The sequence below is a fragment of the Sebastes umbrosus genome, chromosome 7 (genome assembly GCF_015220745.1).
Source record: "Sebastes umbrosus isolate fSebUmb1 chromosome 7, fSebUmb1.pri, whole genome shotgun sequence".
Lineage (NCBI taxonomy): Eukaryota > Metazoa > Chordata > Actinopteri > Perciformes > Sebastidae > Sebastes > Sebastes umbrosus.
Window position 1 is genome coordinate 21522729 of NC_051275.1, and position 22552 is coordinate 21545280.

At 40.1% G+C, this 22552-nt stretch overlaps 1 protein-coding gene across 2 annotated transcripts in view; it reads left to right on the plus strand.

The window, feature by feature from the left end:
* pdgfd (platelet derived growth factor d) overlaps positions 1-22552 on the plus strand; it is a 59960-nt gene that overhangs the window by 28551 nt on the left and 8857 nt on the right. Inside the window, exons 2-5 of one of the 2 annotated variants that reach the window (XM_037776182.1) lie at positions 2404-2614; positions 4151-4328; positions 13178-13237; positions 15832-16045. In XM_037776182.1, coding sequence (XP_037632110.1) covers positions 2404-2614; positions 4151-4328; positions 13178-13237; positions 15832-16045 — 663 coding nt within the window. The remainder of the gene's footprint in view (positions 1-2403; positions 2615-4150; positions 4329-13177; positions 13238-15831; positions 16046-22552) is intronic. The other variant, XM_037776183.1, reaches the window with a different exon arrangement.

The window sequence follows — 22552 nt, forward strand, 5'->3', positions numbered from 1 at the left end:
ACGTACAATGTTGGCTTGAGACAAATTATGTACTCGTTATAAAAAAAAACACTCCATACACAAAGAAACGATAATGGTCACATACACATGGACACAAATTTCCTCGTGAACATACATTATGCAAATACTGAGGAACACACAAACAGACACACAGCTCTGTTCCCCAGTGGCCTTAGTGGGTGAAAGTTCCTGACACATAAGCACTTTTATGACTGAATGGACCTTCGCAGTCTTCAGGCCTCTGATCAGCAGAGTGGAAGAATTCCTTTACAAACTAACTCTGCACCAACACACACACACACACACACACACACACGTTGACACATCCACACAAGCATAAATGCTCATAACTTAAAGTACACACACACACACACACACACACACACTCAGGGACAGTGTTAATTGCTGGAGCCAGAATTAGCCGAGGGTGTGAGTCCTGAAGAATGAGCGATGAGACAGAATTACTGACTGAAGCAAAGAAGAAGAAGGAGGGAGAGAGAGGGGAGGATGGGTTAGGACAGGAGGAGGAGGAGGAATTAAGGGAAGTTTGCAGTGAAGAGGTGGAGGAAAGGGCCAAAGCTTCATCATCATCTCCCAGGGGGGCAGGCTGCGGTGGCTTGATTATGCATTCAGCTTGCTCTCGCAAAAAACCACACACTGCTCAGAAAATACAGCCCTGTCAGCCCACTTCAGCACACAGCCTGACCTTACTCTCTGAGTGTGTGTTTCTAATTTTCAGAAAGTCAGCAATAAAATGATGAAAAAAAATTAATACGTTTTGTTGTGCGATATAAAAATTTGATTTATGATCAAATTGATTAATCAGGGTGGGTGCGACTATGATGTTCATCAGTACCGATGAGCAATTATTATACTAATAACACGACTTTAAAAACCATTACAGTTTGTAGAAGTAGGCAGTAAAGCAATGACGCTAATAAGCAGAGCCCATGACAGATAATAGTTACCTATTTTTAGGTAGGTAGGTTATCTCATTTACAGAATAGCGTGTGTGTGTTTGCGTGGGTTTGTGATGAGCTATACAAAGTAAAGTATACAGAGCACAGAAACAGTAAAGATGCAGTGTTTTGCTGTTTTGGTTCAGCAGTGCAATGAACTTTACAGTAAAGACAGACTCTGTTATTTACTGTACACACACTTCGAAGCATACTTTAACAAAGGACAACACGTTTTATGTGCCAAGTGTTATATACAGTTCATGCCCTGCACACTTTATTCCCTGTGTTGACAAGAATAACTGTTTGTAAGCCCAGACCGGCAGTAGTGATGTCAGTTTGTCTATGTGTTGTTCTCAAGAGCTGCTATATAAAACAGGATGTGATTCTTGGTCACCAAAGAATTACTCCTGATGGTTTTGGTGAATCCCTAATTTCCTTTAGACCAGCATGTTGGTCCATGACCGTCTGAGAATGAATCTGAATATTTTTGCTGACCCCTTGACCTTTTCTCTATAACGACCATCAGGCCCAATTTTCCTCTTGAACACAAGAAATATTAAAATTGAATGGGTGTGAAAAGGTCAGACACACACTTTGAAACAAGAACAGATACACAAACAGGTCAATAAACATCCTCAAAAACACAACGTTCAGCAGATCCATAATCAAGCATTCTTTAATATTATATAGAATCATGATGGAGGTGAGTCGTGTTATTGCGGTTTTCTTTTCACACTACAAACTCTACAAACCACGCTAGAAATGACACACTTAAAGGAATAGCTCATCACTTTGGGAAATAAGCTCATTCACCTTCTTGCCAAGAGTTAGATGAGAATATCGATATCACGATATATCTGTCTGTGAATATGAAGCTACCACCAGAATGCATCTTAGCTTAGCATAAAGACTGGAAACGGGGGAAACAGCTCGCCTAGCTCTGTCTGTAGTTTGAAAAGAATGTGCCTACCAGCATTATATCTTGTTTGTCTAATCCGTACAAAAAACAAAGTGTAAAAACTGCAGTTTTAGGTTGTTTTACCTTCAGACAGAACCAGGTTAGTCGTTTCCAGGCCCCAAGCTAAGCTCACCTGCTGCTGGCTGTAAGTTCATTATGAAAGGACAGATATGAGAGTTATATCAACCTCTAATCTAATACTTGGCAAGAAAGTGAATCAGCACATTTCCAAAAACTATCTGGAGAATATATAACTGTGTCTTTTTACATTAGGCTAAAAGCTTTATAAGTGCTGGAATTGAAGTACCTTTGATAGGTCATGTTATCATTAGACTGAAATGTCACCTTTGTATTTGTATTTTCAAAGTTTTTATGCTTCTGTCTCTCTGTTTCATAAAAGTCTATTTATTGTTTTTGCATGTAGATTTGCATTTTGTGTTTATTTAAAACTGGACCAACTAACTGATTAGTTGTAACCACTAACAGACAGCAATCGCCTCACCACAGACTTGTACCGCAAAGAGGAAAACACCACAGTAACGCCAGTGGGTGGAGCCATCCACAGCCCACGCTACCCCAACGCTTACCCCCGCAATCTGCTGTTGTCATGGAAACTGCTGTCGCCACCAGGGAGCCGCATACACCTGGAGTTCGACGGACACTTCGGCCTGGAGGAGGCTGAGAACGGAGTGTGCAGGTAAAAACATGAGATTCAGAAAGATGGAGAGCGGAGAAGAGGGGATTAGAGCAGCGACAAAAGGAGAGAGGGACAATGCCTGAATGGAGGAAAGAAGGATGAAGGTAGAGAGCACAAAGAGGAGGAAGTATTGATGAATTACAAGCAGCTGTAAAGGAGAAAAGTCAGGTGATTAAAGAACCAGAGTGCGAGTGAAGACATGATGGAGAGGACAGTTTGTAAGGGACCGAGAGGAGAGTAAAAGTTTATGGAGCAGAAGTCCCAAGTTGAAAGGACGTACAACAGCAATAGTAAAATGTGTGAAAATGATTTGTTCATGCACATTAGCACACCGATAATAAGCTGTGATTGAAAGGATGTGAAGAATATACGAAGGTGAAGGGGGTGGGAATCACTCTAACAGAGATGGATTGTTAAAGTTTGCTTTCTTGGCAAGAAGTATAAGAAGTTTGTCCTTGAAGGTTGAGGGGAGGAAATAGACTTTTTAATCCCCATATGCAACTCAGCCGTCTTTGTAAGCACTTTGCTGAAAAGACAATAGGGAGCAGCAGGGGGAGGAGAGATTTGGAAAGGTATGGGAAGAGGGAGAGAGTAGCTTTGACCGGTTTCTCAAATCTTGTTTGTCACATTGACTGTATGTGTGTGTGTGTGTTTGATAGATGGACTCACTAATTGTCTGGGCATTGATTGTTGCAAAGTTATCCAAAAACTTTTCCTGCAAAATGTCTGTGTGTTTTAGCCTTGTAGTTTGGCAGGGTGGCGCAGTGATTTGAGAATACATTGTAAATTTGTCCCACCACTGTTTTGATCACGAGAGCTAACATCAACCTAAACTGTCTGAAGGAACTAAATGTACAAAATGACTTCGAAGGAAAGTTAGTTTATTACAAATTGGGTCTTATTTTTTGAAGATCGATACCACTATCATATTTAAATCCGTACAATGAAGCTGGAACCACCAGAAACCACTAGCCTGGCTCCATCCAAAGGTGACAAAATCCTCCTACCAGCACGTTTAAAGCTCACTGATCAGGCTGGTCTCATGCACCGTTGGTAGTTATACCTACAAAAAGTAATGCACTGTAATTTGTGTATTTCCCACAAAATCAATTTGCGTGTAATTCATGTAATCATGAACGAGAAAATACAAAGAGCGGCGATCTTCACATTTAACTCTCAGCAAGAAAGTGTATTGGTGTATTTCCCAAACGAGGCCTACTGCCTTAATTGGACATAAAACTGAAAGAAAGCATAAAATGAGGGCAATAATCCTTCATTGCAAGGAACTCTATGTCGTATGGCAAATACGGTATGTCAAAGTTGTCTGTAAACTGTGACTATTTTACAATTTGGTTTTAGTAGCAAGTTTAGTAGCCCACTGCTTTTCCTAAATGGTCTATCTTCCAATTTTTTCAGTTTCAAAGTCTCACCTTTTATATTTTCTTGACATGTATAATTTCCATTCTCCATCTTTCCCTCTTCCCTCCCACACATTAATCTACCTCTCCATCACTCTCTCTCTCTTTCTCGCTCCAGGTATGACTTTGTTGAAGTGGAGGACCAATCAGAGACCAGCACTATAATTTGGGGTCGCTGGTGTGGGCAGAAGGCGCCGCCCAGTCTCAACTCCAAAACCAACATGCTCAGAGTCACCTTCAAGTCTGACGATTACTTTGTTGCAAAGCCGGGATTCAAAATCTACTACTCACTGCTGGTGAGACATGCACATTCACTCAGACAGACACACACACTGTAAAACACAAACACACACACACACAGACAGAGCTGACGATGAATCATGAGCTATGTTTTGAGACACCGCTTAAAGTTTTTATATTTTATATTTTCGTCACATTGGGTTCAACCCAAAGTACCACTGCAGTGCTCCAGGTAAAATGCTTCTTTCACTCTTTTACCTCCATAATAAAAATAAGAGATGGGAAGATAGGGGGAGAGAGGAAGGAGGAAGGAAGAGAGGGAGGATCTGGCAACGCTGTCAGTAAAATGCCAAAATGTATTAGCCAACTGTTCTTTCCTCACACCTTCACTCGACAGTAGAGGAGAGGTGTATAGGGATAGGGGGAGAGAGGGCAGGAGGATGAGAAAGTGTTCTCTTAAAGGCTGTCAAACTAACGGATAAGGAGATTAGCTTTGTCATTTTGTCAGGGAGAAGAAAGAAGAGAGAGAGAGACTCTGATTTGAAGATGCCGCCGATCCCGCCCTCTAATCAGAAGGAAGAGGGGAAGAGAAAGAGCAGCTGTTGTAATGTTCCCTGGCTTCCTCTTTTATGAGTACAGAGAGAGGAGAGAGAGGAGAAGAGACACAGCATTACAGGCGGGGCTGAACTGGCGGCATCGCTTATTATCTGAGAGAAAATAAAGCAGAAAAAAAAGTGGTATGAGCACAGATGGAGTAAAGGGCAAGACGAAGAGAGAGAGATACTGTGTTTTTCAGTTTGACATTATAGCTCCTGTGATAACAGCTCTCATGAAACCTGTACATATCCCCAGCAGAAACTCTTTTCATCACCCAAAAATCTAAGAAGCACTAAGATTATTTACTTTAAGGATAAGGCTGTCATTATTTTATGTGTTTATTATTGTCAACAAATCCTATGAGAAGACCAACTAATATTTTGTTAGTCAACTTCCCTACCCTGCCAGTCCAAAGCTCATTGGTTTCTACTAAAGATGTAAAAATAAATAATGTTTTTTAAAGGCCTCAGTCATTTCCTAAAACAGCTGGGAGTAAATAGTGCATTTGTTGAAGACTATTTTTAGATGCGGATCAATACACATTTATTAATGGCAGCAGGTGATGTATGAAAATAAGCTGTGCCCATGTTCATCGTAATGAAGTAACATCGCGCAGTGCAGTTGTGTCCCTGATGTGTTTTTTACAAGTTTTTGAGCAACAATATCACAGAGGAATAAGCTCCTTTAGGGCTTTAATCATGCCTATCTCCACAGCACTGTGTCAGCGCTAAAGAAAGGTCTGGCTACACCCATTACCATTCTGGTAAAGGGGAAAAAAACGCTCTGGCTTATTTGTATTTCTTTAAACCAATTCCAATGGTGTTTGGTCGGCGCTAAGCACTGGATGCAGCGACAGTGCCATTACAATATAGCAGATAGCAGAACGGGAAGAGAACGCCGCGTGAAATAGGCGGCCAATGGTAGATACCCACAGTCTACATCCGATGAGTCAGACTAGGCTTCAACTCAGGCTGTTCTCATACACTGTTCATAGCTATACCTACGAAAAGTGATGCACTGCAATTCATATATATCCCACAAAATCAATTTGTAAGTAAGCCACGTAATCGTGAACCAGGAAGTATACAGAGCGACAAACGCTGCATAGGAGAACGGTGTTTGTACCCCGTGTGAAACCAGAAGTCAACGTTGATTTATTTGTCACGTAACTTCCGTACTTAAGTTACTCCACCTCTGTAGTTATTTTAACCCAAACCACAATCTTTTCCTAAACCTAACCAAATAGTTTTGTTGCCTAAACCTAACCAAGTTGACAATACTTGGTATGACCTACCCTTTAAGTAAAAGTAACAATGTCACAATGCTCAATTATAAGTAAAAGCTTAAGTTAAACTTAAGGTACAGAAGTATATTATCAGCAAAAGTTAAAGTACTGATGATGCAGAATGGCCACTGTGAGAGTATATATGCAGTATTATTTTATGGTATTATTATTATTGATGCATTAATGTGTAAGCTAAAGCTAAAGCTGGTAAAGTTGGAGGAATATTAAAGGTACAGGAAAGTAGATATAGATCACGTTTTTTTTCCATATGTATATAGGTATACATGTGAAGCATTTTAAGTCACACAAAACAGAAAATAATGGTTAAAAATCACCATAGTTTATTCTGATGTCCAGACACCGATTAAAGTCTCTATTAAATGCAAATAAAAGCAAGACAATCACAGAATTTCAGATGACCTCAAAGCTCCACATCAAGACAAATCCATGTATCCTAGGTTGCTACGGCAACCCACAGACATGGCACACAGTGTATAAAGCCAGATGAGCCCTTAACAACCTCGATCCAAAATACTACTGTAGCGAGCAATGTCACCACGTTCAACCCAACATGATGACGACAAAGTAAAAGTATATATAGTAACTCTCACTGCTTCTCTCCGTCTTCCCTCCCTCCTCACCCTTTGTTATTCCTCCTCTGGTCAAATCATCACACCTCCGTACATTTAAAACAGAATCCAACTCCTGAGGTTTATCTCATTTGATCCGATTTACCCATTTTCCAAAGAGCTCCTGTGTTTGAGTGTGTGTTTGTATCTTTCCATCTTTCACACACTCACACAGCTTCCCTTCAGCTACACTGGAGCTGTGTGTGTGGCTTAATTTAGCAGGTCTAATTTGTTCTCTCCAGACCTGTCGAACAGATAAGAGGGAGGAGGAGGAGGAGAGGAGGCAGCGAGAGAGGAAAGGAGGTAGAGAGAGGCAGAGAGAGAATGAGGAGAAACAGCATTGGAAGGAGAGAACAGGTGTCTGAGATGGTATCAGCGTGTCAGCTAATGGCTAAAACAACCTAAACTGAGAGAGGCAGAGTGTGAGAGAGAGAGAGAGGCATTTGTGAGGCAGCGAACTATAGAGCGGACTGAGGTTGACTAGATAAAGGGAAAACCACGAGGGAAAGCAAATCAGATGAAAGCATACAGGGAAAAGAGATTGAATAAAGAACAAAACACAATTTTACTACTAAACCCCTGCCATGTTTCAAATCTGCGTGGGTGTCGTTCATCTAATACACGAGCAGACTCGCTATCAACTCTGATCACATGTCACAATGATCACCAAAGGAAAATGTGTTCTTTGAGGCAAAACAGAGACTGTGAACTGTGATGTGCATGGAAAATCACATGTATTGCTTCTCTTTATGACCTTTTGTGGCTGCATGTTAATTAGAGGAACATCGTGCCGCTGCAGTGTTGGTGTGCTGTCTCTTTAGGCTTCATGCATCTTGGATAGCTATTTGATCTGTCGGTCTCATTAAATTAAAAAGCGTATCAACACACACACACACACACACAATACAGAAGGCATAAGAAGCTGCTGTAGCATTTATCTGACGCATGATCGGTTCAACTACAGGACGACGTGTGGATGAAAGAGCACTGTGTATGGGTGATGGAGCGGTGTCAGTAACAGCCGTGAAAACCTTTGTCTCGCTTGTACATCAGTTATCCATGTTTGTGTTCTGTAATTCTGTAATTTGTATATATCCCACAAAATCAATTTGTAAGTAATCCACGTAGCTGTGAACCAGGAAGCATAAAGAGCTTCAAATGCTGCATAGGGAGGAGGTCAGGGTGGATGGTTGGGTCAAAAACATCAGACTTTCACCCAGGAGACCGGTGTTCGTACCCCGTGTGAAACCAGAAGTCAGCGTTGATTTAGTTGTCACATAACTTCCGTACTTAAGTTACGCCACTTCCGTAGTTATTTGAACCCAAACCACGATGTTTTCCTAAACCTAACTAAGTAGTTTTGTTGCTTAAACCGAACCAAGTTGTTTGCTGTGAAGACGGAGGTTTATTTTTTAAAAGACTGTATGCATGTTACGAGCGGAAATTGACACGTTGCTCAACATTCGTAGGTAAACGCACGAAAGATGAGGAATAACTTTTCATAAGATCTCATACGAACTGTTGTATGAGGATATGTTGCGTAACTTAACTGCTGAAGTAACGATTTAGTCCTCATTTAAATTTTTTAGTCGATACTAAACAGCTTCAGGAGCATTCACACTACTTGCTGTGCAGATTTGCATGTTGCCTGGGAAAACCAAGACAGATTGCAATCAGATTTGTGATCTTGCTAATGGAGACACAAACAGTATATCATGTGGACAAGTGCAAAGAAACGTGTATTAAAACTAATCTGGATTGAGACACTTGATAAGTGTAAATGGGGTCTAATCAGATCAACCACATTTCAGATCAGATCTCATTATCCTTGGGTCCATTTTGGATCGTGTCTCTTTAACAAAAATAAAGTTTGGATAGCTTTCCAAAGATAGGGACCTAAATTGACCTTCATGTCTGATACAAGAAAATAACTGCTCCCCCTTTTAAAGAAACAAAAGCCCACCATCTGCAGGCAACACTCCAGTCAAACAGGGGCCCTACTCATTATTCATGTCACTGTTTTCCCCCCAAATCATTATTCTTTGATCCTTTTGAAATCTTGTTTTCGGCGGGTGCGATTCGTCATCTGCAGTGCAGGCTTACATGAAGTAATGAGTGCTTTTGATTGCGTAAGATAAACATTTGAGGAGCTATTTGGTTTAGAAAGGCTCAAAGAAACACTCTATGAGTGCACAAATCATTATATTTACTGTGAACGGAAGAAGCTCTGAGTTTATCTTTGTAAGGCTTCAGAACCTTATAGATTTTTCCTTTGTGTTTGTTTGTTTCCAATATTGATTTTACAGTCTGAGATCATACAAGTAACAGTAATGAAGGTTGAGGTGGTATTCCTGAAAAGTGTTGCTAAGCCAGGTCCCGCGGGAAAAGACTATTGAGCCGGAAACATGATCTCAAGTTAGTTCCCAGAATCCCATGCTGAGTCATCCAACGTATGCTTCCCATACAGGCTGGATATTCCACTGAATATGACAGAAAATGAAACTAAAAACACCTTCCTGCATGTGTTTGATAATGATAAACAGCACCAATCAAACCCTTTCAAGTAGCATGCTATATCATAATTTGCTAAATAATTTCTTATTATTAGTGTGTTTTTGATGTTGTTGATTTTCTTTGTCTGTTTCTTCCCAAGTACCCAGCTGTGGGTTTGCGAACACAAAGCAAGCCTCTGTTGCTGCTGCTGGAATCACAGTGAAGACGTAAATTTCCACTAATGTAAAGCCCCTGATATATTAACATAAATGCACTGCAGACTAAGACCAGAAGTATCTCAGTAAGAGGAAGGAGCATTTTACTGCCTTCAACTGGAAAATGTAGCTTAGACTCAGACACAGATGAGACAGCATAAATGTGGCCGGTGTGATTTATCTACTAACTTGAATGTCCTCTGGCTGTACTGTAAGCGAGATAACCGGTCATGCGGAGTACAAGTCGACAGGGAAATGCTCTTGCCTTCCTCCCCATCTAGCACATACTTAATCCTCAGACGCTCCAGTGTCCAACTGTACAAAATAGAGGTTGAAAAGGGTAGCTCCCTGGTGTCCCCTCCACTGACTGCAACTGTAAATAAGAATTTGTTCCCTCACCACGGGTGAATATTGCGATATTGCCTGAAATATTACTTTTAGCTTCTATAACAAATATCGCCTCATAAATCGTACTCAGCCAATGACCCGACCCGTCAGGAACCGCACCAGTTCCTGTCGCACAGGCCTGTGTGATAGAAGACGTGATTTTTGCAAGCATTCAAAAGATAAACTGACATTAAATCCATCTGCTGACTGTGACCTGTCAAGGAAGTGATCTGTATATAATACGTACACTGGTGGACTTGGGGGGGTTAGAAAATAAACGCAGCAAAAGTGCCCTCTAGGGTGCCCTTCCAGTAGAGAAAACAAGATGAAGTGCCCTCTAGGGAGCCCTTCGAGTGGCAAAAATTTGATAAAGTGCCTCCCAGAGTTCCCTTCAAGTAGAGGAAACATGATTAATTGCCCTCTAGGGTGCCCTTTAAGTAGAGAAAACATGATTAAGTGCTCTTTAGGGTACCCTTCATGGAGAAAAAACACGATGAAATGCCCTCCATGAGAGAAAACATGATAAAGTGCCCTCTGGGCTGCCCTTCCAGTAGAGAAAACATGATTAAGTGCTCTTTAGGGTACCCTTCATGGAGAGAAAACATGATGAAGTGCCCTCTGGGTTCCCTTCCAGTACAGAAAATACAATGAAGTGCCCTCCAGAGTGCCCTTCCAGTAGAGAAAACATGACAAAGTGACCTTTGGGGCGCCCTTCCAGTAGATAAAACATGATAAAGTGCCCTCCAAAGTGCGGAGAAAACATGATGCAGTGCCATAAAGGCTGCCCTACATGCCCCACAGCTTTATGCGCGCTGGTGCCCCATCACGTGCAGCTGGTGCCCTTTTTATTTTTTTTTGCCCTTGCCCTTCACACAGCCTGAGTCCACCACGTACCATGTACATGATTATGCAAAACTACTTGGTATGCCTGCATTATTACAGCACAAGACATCTTTTTCTACCTGCTCATCTTTTTTTGACACCAGAGAAGATACATAAGCAAAGTGCAGCATGACTTGCTATCATTCACCGGAACTCGATTTCCCCACACAGATGCAGGATGACTGATGAAAACTAATAAATGAACGAGTTACCAGTCAGTCCATATGAGTTACTCCTCTTGAATCGAGTGTAATAAGTCAGTATGAACATCAAACATATCAGAACTAAGGCAACAATTGATCATGGTTTTTGTACAGAATAGGTAAACAACACTAAAGTTGGAAAACTTTAATTTTTGATCCGTTTAAAACATCAATAATCTACTTTCTGCTGAGTTTCAACAAATATGTACATTTGCAACAAGCAAGCAATAATACAAAAAATGTCGAACAAGCATGAGATAAGTATGTGAGAGGGTGAAAGTTTGGTACTGTAGTTGTCAGGTGTCCACAGCCTGTATGCTCAGAGGTTTTCCGTCCTCCCTCAACATCCGTGTCTCTTAAACTTTTTCCAACCCTATGAAGTGGCCCAGATGTGCTTGATGAGGCATTTAACCTTAAAAGGAAATGAGACTAGGAGTCTGTAAACATGCATTTCCTCGCACACACACACACACACACTCTTACAGGAAACCTTCTGACCTCAGTCACAGCTGGTTTGGGTGTGTGAGTACATTTATCCGAAGGCCACATGCGAGAATCTGCTAAAACTTTTGCACACCGACAGGCTTTGATGTCGACTCTATTACATTAGCAGACACACACACACACACACACACACACACACACACACACACACACAGACAAAGAGAGGGCACCGTGTCTTTGAAGTGCAGTTGAGACAGATTTACTGTTCCGTATTGACTGGAGATGGTATTTAAGACTCTTCAAGGAGAGGGATTTGATTGCCAGTGAGATTTTATGTGTGTGTAAAGAGGGTGATGGTAGAGACAGTGTGTGAGAGAGGAAAAAGAAAAAGATAAAGAATGTGAGCATGTGTGCCAAATATGTCAGTCTGATGAGATGTTTATCATCTAAACGTGCTTTGACCAGAGTCTGACTGCTTCCACAGACTCACAGAAAGGCATGCCGTGACCAGCTTCACTGGAAATTCTTTTAGGATTCTCCTGACATACTGACAGTCCATCAGTTAGACAGGCAGACACCTGAATATCTTGGATAAACTTACATATTACATAACATGTGATGCTCCAGCCTGTCTTTCACCAGCTGGGTTTTTAAAGGGATAGTTTGGGAGTTTTGAAGCGGTGTTGTATGAGGTGCTTAGCCATAGTCAGTGTATTACCTACAGTAGATGGCAGTCAGTACGGTCTCAGCTTGGAGAAACAGGCAGGAGTACCAGCATGATAGCAAAGCAATGCACCGCTGTGGAAGGGGTCAGCAGCGAAATGTATTTTAGCCACCTAAAAGAAAGGTCCTCTTAAAAGAATTATCAGTTTAAGTGTATGCTATATTTAGAATATTTTCACCAGTTTACTTTGCCGTGAGACAGCTATACAGTCGATGTTTCCAACGCGGAACTGAAGCCGTTATCTAAGCTCTCGCCAAAGCCACCAGACTCCAATTTAAAAACAGTAGTTTTACCTTGCTGCCTTGACCGGTTAGTTTGTTTGTGCTCAGACAAACTATCCAATCAAGGCAACGGTAGACCAGCAACCCCCGTGTTCTGCAAGGTAAAATTACAGTTTTTTTTAATGGAGTCTGATGGCTTTGGCGAGAGCATAGAAGGGTATAACAGCTTCAGTTCCCTGTAGGAAAGGGCCGTCAAACACAGAGCTTTCAACTAGGAGACCGGTGTTTTGTTTTGTTTTGTAAGCTATGTTAGTGACTTGCTTTTTAGTGGCGTTTGTGACGTGTTTTCCACACTTATGTTACATTCTTTCCGTATGTATTGTACTTTTTTTAGGCCAACCTTGACATTGCCTAAACCTGAGTGAGTAGTTTTGTTTCCCCCTGCTGGTACTGCACCTTCATACACACGTGTAATATTCACGCCTCGGCAAGACAAAATGTGACACTGATACGCTATCCTCTAGGGGACAGACGGGTTTTATTACACGCTTTGGCGTGATATCGGGTTGCATATTCAGTTGCTTTGGGAACTATTTGTTCTGTTCAGTTTTATTTGATGGTCAAATCAATCATAATCAAGCTTCTTTTACCACTAACTGAAAAGCCCATTGAGCTTTTTAAAGCACTAAAGCATCAATTTCATAAGCAACACAAAATATATTTTTTTCATTCAACAATCATCTTTCCTTTTCTGTGATTTCTCGTCCATTGTCTGCTCAATTGATCAACTAATGATTGTTTATTTGTGCTGTCCATTTCTCGCAGTACGACTCTCCTCTGCCTGCATCCAACACTAACTGGGAGGCTGTCACTATGCCCATGTCGGTGAGTCATGCACACACATACACACTTTATGAATTGTTAAAATCCTAGAATTAAAATTAAACAGGCATGCTTGACCTCACTTATAATAAGATATATTTTTGGCAGATAAAGAGCTCAAACATTAGCCATTGAATGGAAGAAATAAATGTTAATAGTTTGGCACAACATAAAAAGAAATGCACAGCTAGGAAAATGTCATCACCGTCATCTGGATTATACAATTCTTTTCAAACTAATAACTTCAAACTATGTTTTGATATTTTTCTTGCAGAAACTGTTTACAGCACAGATAATGTGATATGTCAACAAATACAGCCTACCTGCCTTCCAACCCTGTCATCCCACATAAAAGTGTCTTTTCAAGCCCAACGGGGAACAACAGCCACACTAATAAATATGACATATGGTCCATTTGCATAGGCTAACACACACCCACACACAGAATACATGCATGCATGTATGCACTGTATTTATTATGCATGAAGCCTGAGATGTAAAGTGACATGCTTCCACAGACTAATGTTTTTATAAAGAACATCAGTGTAAGTTTTGTGTGTCCGTGTTTACGAGCGATGGGGTTCAGTGACATATGTGACCGTAATAATTAGTGTGCGTTGGGCTGCGTAGCAGTTTTTCTGCATGGATTGATAATGCTTATGTGTGGTTGTAGGTTTTCGGCGTGTATCTATGGATATGTCACTTCCAGTGCAGATGGGATGTACATGTGTGGCTTGTTGGCCTCTTCGACTTTATATTCAAACGGCGCTCTGAAACACAATCTGCTCCGTGGATGATTTGTGGTCGTTTTACATTAAGTTCATGTCGGCAACTGTTTCACATTACTGAACAAATACAAAGTCTGATACATTCATTATAATGAGGATGATGATACCTTTTTAGCTCTCAGCCTCTCATTGGTTTCTAAATCCTTACTTCTACTTACTACTTTACACAATGTATTTTGAAAGTATGTACAAATTCAATATGTAATTCTTTGAAAAGTAATTTAATGGAGCTTTTGACTTTTGTCATGCCATTTTTTATATGAGCCAGAGAGTCACATTTTTATAGCATACTGTGACACTAAAATCATCAGTTTTTATAAGTTATACTGAAAGTCCCTGTACAATAAATGTTAACAAATGTTAAGTCTCAGAGGTGTACTTCAGTCCTCCTGTTAGCTTATTAATGAATCCAGGCTTTTTCCATCCAAGTCTCCTGGCATCTCGTCATCAACTCCCCTGTGTCCTTTGACCTCTATGGAAGTCAATGCTGATTATGTCAGCTAAAGTCACAGGCGTAATAGTCCTACATGCTATAAGAATTTGATTGCAATTGCCTCCTATCCAGATAAATAGCCTGAAGTAGGGAGCAGGAGCCATCTAGGAATCATCTAGTCTGAGCAATATGAGAGAGATATGAGGGCGAAAAACTAACAACACATTAAGGGAAATCACATTCAGAAGTATAATGTGTCATATTATATTATGTATATTATATTATATATTATATACACATTTAAATAATAAGAAAATCTCTGTTTAACACTCTTGCTTATCTTTATTTTATTTTATTAATCTGTATCTCAGACTACATGTTGACATTTACACAAATGGTGAATGACTGTTTGATATAAAGTTGTATTCAAATGTATTGTTGCAAAATGAAAGGCACTAACAAAATGTATAAGTATGAAATGATTACCGATTTAGGAGGACTTATGTTGTTGAATTTGCACAATAATGATAACAGGTTTGGATAAGAAATCTTATTTTTTAGGCAAAGTAAAGCTCAGTCAAGTATGTAAAAGGATTTCTAGCATTTTTTTAAGTTCGAGTCAAGCTTAATCTCACACCCAGGTTTGTTTATGGACCGCGGTCACTGCATACATATGCGGTGAAAGGCTGTATACAGGATTTCCATCACAGTGTGCTACAGGCTAAATGTCAGACTACTCTCATATTTACGTGTTGTATGAGTGCATGGAGAGTATTTATAATCACAGCAAATGCACCATTTTAGTGTTTTGTAATTGAAATGCATTATACATTTTGAGGGAAAGAGCTTCACTGTGGAGGAAGACTGGTGAACATCAGGTCAAGATGTTTCCTTGAATTTTTTTTTCCATTTCACTAAAAGCTCTGTCAGTATGACCAAAAGTGACTGTGGCAGCGTGGAGGTTATCTGTTATCTCTAAATCTTCCCATGAATCCTTGGATCCCCTTTCAATGCTTGCAAAGAAATGTTTCCTCAGTACTTCTCCTATCTCTGTGTATATTGTAGCTATTGCTTCCAAATTTTATAAAAAACAATATTCAGGATAGCCACCTGATTCCTTAAGACACTGCAAAACATCATTGTGACTGACTCTCCAGTAACCCTTTAAATGGGGTTGTATTATAGTTCTATGCAGCATAATAATTGGTGGAAGAAATCATAATATGAGCCACACATTTCCAAGAAGGTTTTGGCACCTGTGATCTCCCTAATGTCCTGTAGGTAATAACGTTATAAATTAACGACTGCTAAAGTTAGAATCGGCTCAAATGAATAATAGAATTCCTAATTTTGTCTTCACTGTTTGCTCTTTGCAGGACGGTGGCGGAGGGCAGATGCCAGCGGCGGTCACACAGGTTCCTTTCTCACTGGAGGATTTGGACCGGACCATAGCGGCATTTGACACTGTAGAACAGCTTTTCAGATCGCTGAGCCCAGACACCTGGAGACAGGACCTGGACAGCATCTACACTCAAACACACATACACTATAGATCCAGGGCCTATCATCTGGCAAGCAGGCATAATAAAGGTAAGATATACTTTAGGTCTCCAAGTTTTACAAGCCATACATGAAACATTCATTGTGCAGAACACTAAACCCAACATAAATTATATGTCCCTGCATGACTGTGCTTTAAGTATGACGATCATCACTTTCATGTGGCTCTAATATAACTGCTGCAAGTGGAATGTGCTGACAAGACAATTTTACAATACAGAACTGAAACGTTGAACTATGAGCAGATATGATATAGAGATGGCAACTTGTTGGATGCTATCAAACTATAAAGAAATAAAGAATCATTAGTATAGTCATAAATGTACAAAGTAGCCTTACAATTTGGTGTCCAACTAGCAAGAAGTCCATATAAACTACTAGTTTATAATATATTTAAAAGTAGTACTACTACTGTGGATGGGTAAATGCTGCAGAAGAACAATTGTGTGAGAACTAAAACAATGACCTGCAAGTGTCAAAAAGCTGTGTGGAGCTGCAGAGTTCAATCAGTAGTTCAACAGTACTTGCAACCAGTGGTGGAAGAAGTACTCAGATCTTTTACTTCAGTAAAAGTACTAATACCACAGTATAGAAATATTCTGTTACAAGTGAAAGTCTTGGATTCAAATCTTAGTTAAGTAAAAGTACAAGTATCAGCATCAAGATATACTTAAAGTACCAAAAGTAAAAGTACTCATCATGCAGAATAATATATATTATTGTATTATAATTATTATTATCACTTTCATGTTGCAGCTGGTAAAGGTGGAGCTTATTATAAGGACTATATATACTGCTGGCTAGTTTAATTTATAATAATACATTATCATTTAATCTGTAAAGTAACTCAAATTATTAAATAAATGTAGTGTAGTAGAAAGTACAATATTTCCCTCTGAGGTGTAGTGGAGTAGAAGTGGAAAGTAGCAGTACATGGAAATACTCAAGTAAAGTACAAGTACCTAAAAATTATACTTAAGTGCAGTACTTGAGTAAATGCACTTAGTAACTTTCCACCACTGCTTGCAACCCTTTGTGAATGGGGTTTTTCAACTACATGAATATTGAAAATAATGCTAAATGGGCCTTCAAAATTCTAATGAAGATCCCAAAGTTTCCAAAGTGATCATATTGATCAAGCAGTTACTCTGTTGTTTTGCTGTGTGGATAAAGTTGACATGTATAAAGAGACATTTAACAGAAATATTTGCTATATACATGTGTTTAAATATAAGCACGGCATTGGAAAAGATCGTAGAATTATATTACAGTAAATACGAGAAGACTTTTATAATGACACCAGCGGACTGGTAGTGACATGTTCAGTTAGTAAAGTTGATGCAGGAAGATGAGAGCGGTGATGTTCTCATCCCGTTTTATTGTGCTGCAGATGGTGATCCTCAACAACTCTGCTGCGTTCACAGTATTTCGCTGCAGACTGGTGCAGTCGCGGTGTAATAGAGGGGGGAAGGAGCGTGCCGCCTTGTGCTGACCAAGAAAGACCCACACAGCAGGAGGCCCATTCTCACATATTGCGCCATACATAAAACTCAGTGGCACAGCATTGCAGTGGACAATTGGCTCGGTAATTTGAGGCTGTAATGACTGCGTTATGATGAAATATAGCACAGGTGAGAGCCAATGAAAACATGCAAATGAAATGTTGCATATCCAGTGGTTGAGTGTAATATATATATATAAAAGTAGGAGAAACGTCTGTGTACTTTACTCCCCTGAGCTGAACATAGAAGAGTAAAAGAAATAGGATTAAAAGAGAATTCTGATGAATTCAGGTGTGAAAGTACATTTTTAACTTAAAAGATATATATATATATATATATAAATGAAAATAGGCTTTCTAGTTTTCTGGAAATATAAAAGCAACCAGCTCCTGCTCATATTATGATGCAATAACACAACGTAGCCTGACTAAGTTGTTGCATCATCAAATGAGTAGTTTGCCCTGTAGCTGGTCAAAAAGTGAGTCAGTGGCAGATATAAGGTGAAACAGGACCAGCGGTTCAAGGCAGCTCTTTACTATTAAGTCAGTGCCAACAACCTGGATTCACCGAGGCAATTGATTTTTTTATCCCTAAAATGCACAGAGATAGCTGATGTCTTGGCACGCTTATTACACACACATCACACGATCATGGGAGCGTGTGCGTGTTCTACAGTATAGAAGCATTCAAGCATTCAAGCAACAGACCCAAATGCTTTCGACCCTGTCTCTCTCTCTCACCTGTGTCTCCGTATCCCTCTCTCTCTCCTGTACTTTCTACCCGAGGCGCTCTCCTGCTCCTTAGTAAACGTTTGGGCTTGACAGCAAATCCATCTCTATTTATCAGTGCATGTGTGTGCTCGGCTCGCATTAGAAGGCTCCATATATGGGGGAGTTTGTGCGTGTTGCAGCACTACAGAAAGGTGCATAGGTGCTGCAGGTCTTTGTACAGCCGGAGCTCTCTCTAATTGGAAATTCAACCAGTGCAGCGGAGCAGAAATATGCCACAGTCAGCAGCTTAGCTTTGTTTTCATTAAGACGCACACACTCAGTACCTTACACCCACCTTTGTTCCCAAGAAGGACACTAAGTCAAATCAGAATATTAATTGGGACACTTTTAAATCCAAGTAACTAACACTTAAATAAGTTTATATAAAAACATAATAATACACCCCCCCGCCACCCTCCCATCTAAAACTTTAGGGCAGAATATATTCAATCATTTTCACGCACTTGTTGGTGGCTCTGTGAGTGACAGTCATTCTCACACTCTCAGTCTTTCTGTCTTCGTCTGTCTTTTTCTCGTCCACACTCCCTGACAGGGTTCCACGCCACTGCTTTTCTGAGATTACACTTATTCCCCTTAAAGAGACGCAAGCTCGGCCCTGCAAGCACATGCACACACACACACATACAGTACACTCACACATGACATATGCCTTCGTCCTCACTAATACAGTATAAACACACACCTTGCCCCCACGCACACTGTACCTGCTGTCCCCTGCATTTGGTGTTATAAGGCAGCATTGAGCCAAAACAGTGGCGGGTAACTCACTGTGCTTCTGTACCAGCTCCTTTTGAGGCGTAAACAAACATATATTCAGTGTAGTCCTAAATGATGAGATGAATTTGTAATACCTACTCCATGTTACACCATAGATTAGTTAAGGCAGTTGTTATTGGACCTGTGGTTGTTTGTAACATTGCAATTGTAATTCTTTAATGTCAAATGTGCAACACAAAATCTTGCATTTTGCAAAAAAAACATTAATGAATACTGCATATACAGCAGCAGGATATACATCATTCTGACAGTTTAACCTGAGACAACATTGCTATATCCTGAAGAAAAACATGCATTGCAGTTCTATACATTTTTTTATTCATATTCCATAAAGCTTATGAAGGTGTTGTTGTTATTGAGACACGCATATGATGTTATTTTTCAAAATGGTGCTTTTCATATTCTCCATAGATTATTTTAGTTATCTGTTAACCAAAAAACATTTCGACGTCACGATAGAAACAATATATAAAAAAATATAATATGATACTTATACTATATATGATACTTATATAAATCCTTTTTTGATGATATTTATCGTCATATCACCCAGCCCTACCCTGTAGCTGTAATGATCAGGTTTAAATCAGGTTGTACAGCAGAGTTTCATTATTATTATTATTATAATAATAGAGCAGCAAATTATCATTTTTTTATAGTTTTCTCATCATTTCTATGCAAATGAGCAGATTGTTGAGAACCTAAATGTTATGTCACCACTTCTCCAAAATACACACTAATAAATTCTCAGATTTTGCATTAAAGTGACACAGACACGCTCTTTGAATCAGTTGTCCTCATTTAACCTGTTAATACTCACACAAATGCAGACATAACCCCATTTTCATTTAGCCGACTGTATAGCAGATGTGCACACAGCAACTGTCTCTAAGACAGAATGCAGGGATTTCAGAGGAGCGTGCAAACACAAACACAACACCTCTCACACAGAAACATGCACACACTGTCGCTCTTTGCTTTTCTTTATGCCTCTTGTATCTAATATTTGTATGTCATCTTACCATGCAACTGAAAAGAGGCCTAAAAACACATGCTGTGAACATGAGCAATTTTACCACTTACTGTAGATGGAACCACAAATCAATGTTGTCAATATAAATGGTGCACTACCATGTATTACCAAAGTAACTGATTGTACTGCCTGCTCTTCTCTCTTCATTGTTGTTCATTGGGTTACCAAATGCTTTGTACCATGAATGGAAACCCCCACAGCAAAGATTTCTTTTTGTGAACAATTGCTTATTGATTATCAATGCCATTAGGCTTCCCTTGACCCCGCTGCTTTGGTTTCTCTCTCTCACACACAGTATTGTACGTCAAGCAAATTCGTCATTGTTATACTAATGCTGAGGACATGCTATTTCTATTGTATGAATGATCTTTATTGTTGCAGCACATCTTAAGAGACAAGCCAATGCAAGCCAATCTCACCAAGTAGTACTGTAGCTGTACTGTAGTTCACAGTGAATATTGATTTCAACAAGTCCTTTATTCTTGTATTGGGTCGTAAATGCCCATTGCACTTCAATGAAGTGACAATCTAGTAATGACTTCTTTCAAGAAAGGATTATCCCATTTCACCCTTTATTTGGCTCTACATGCTTTTTCAAAAACGAATCAAGCAATCAACTCCACCCTGTACTGGCTGTAGAAATGGCCCTCATATCCAAACCCTGCTTCTTTTTTCTTTCAGTCTCATAATGTATAAAGAGAACTGGCTACAACGTTGTAGGCAGGCTCCCGTTCATTCCTATGAGAGTTGCTCAGTGGCGCATAAAGCCAAAATGGCTCGACTCCCGAATTGATAAGATACTCTTATCTTCCGGTGATCTTCCGCATCCATTGGGCCCATAGAGTAGGCGCAGTAGCGTTTTCTTCAACTCCGCCTCCCAGCCCTCTGTCTGGGGCTCATTCACATGAAGGAAGGAAAATAACTAGAAATTTGTGAAGTTGATTTACCTAAAAAAAAAAATGATCTGCTGAGTTACAGACAGTGACAGACACAGAAGTTGTAGTACCCCCGTTTAGCCACTACGGAAATCTGCTTCAAAGCCTGGCACTCTTCCTGGGGGCTTGTCTCCACGCTGCTTGCTCTGTTGTCTTAATTTTCGTCTGGGAGCAGATCAAGCTGCAGAGGGTGTACAGGGCTTGGCCAGGGTCTGGGTATAGTCATTCACTCATTCTGATAGCTCCTAAATGGAGAGTGGAGCCATGATAAGCAAAAGAAAAACAATTGATGATGCTGCCACTTTAACCCCAGTGTTTTGGGGACCCAGTGCAGTAAGCATATGCCAATACTTGGACAGCAACCCATGGTATGAGTCCTGAATGAATAGTATCCAGCGTGCATAGGCTCAGTCCATCATCACTGCCTAAAGGTCAAGCTCTATCCACTACTCTGTTTACTGCTTTTTGGCCTCTTTCTTATGGACAGTTGCATTCCAGGTGAACGCATCAGTGATTTCTTCTTGTCATGATGCTTTTGCTGAGAAGTTGCTCAGTCACCCTCTCCGAAAGTGGTTTCTGCAGGTAGTGAAGCGCCAGACCGTGTCCATGTGTCCACGGGAGTGGGCGCCTCCCACGGTCCTCGAGGCTGTCACTTCTTAACCATAGGTACCATTAAGGGAATGTCCAACGACATTTTAGTGCAGTAAATAAATGAAACCAGAGTGAACAAATAGCATGAATGAGTTCAGCTTATACCGTCCATTAATGGCTGTTTTTTGAGAGCAAAATTCAGTTATACAGTAAAAGCTGTATTCAGTAAAGTTCATGTTGATTGATGGATCTTGCCTCACAATCCTCAAATGTAATGTTACATTTTCTTAAAAATGCAAACTAATCCAGTTTACTGTGACATACCTAATGTGGTATAGGCCTGCTTTGGTACGGTGTAATAAAGTCACTCAAGCTGTTTTGAGTGAGGTCTTGCCTTCCCCATCCCCAAAGGGCTCCTACGTATAGAGTCTATTTACAGAATGAATAGGCTTCTGAAATATCTATTTTTCATCCGTGCTTTAAAAGAACAACTGCAATGTGCTAAACAATGGTGTGTGTTTTCACATAAATGTTGCCTCATTACTGGAATTTATACACAGGTCACAACTGAATAGTAATATCATGTTTCTCCAGGTTTTTTTGTCCAGTTACAGGCAGCTATTATGGGGGAAAGACAAGGACAGAGCTTGATAGGGCTTCATTCATACTCATAAAACTAGTGTTAAAATGTATAACTTTGACAACTTTTCTTTTTCAACAAGCAGATGAATCTGCACACAAGTGAAATCAACTCATTCCATTGAGATTTTAGGTTTTAAAACTTCAGTGTTTCTTTTATCCAGAGTAGAGTGACTCAGTTGTGCATTTAAGTGAAGCATTGAACCACTGGTTCAATGGCCTTGAGCAATCGCCACCCTCCGTATGGATAGTGTGGTGATGATCCTGCT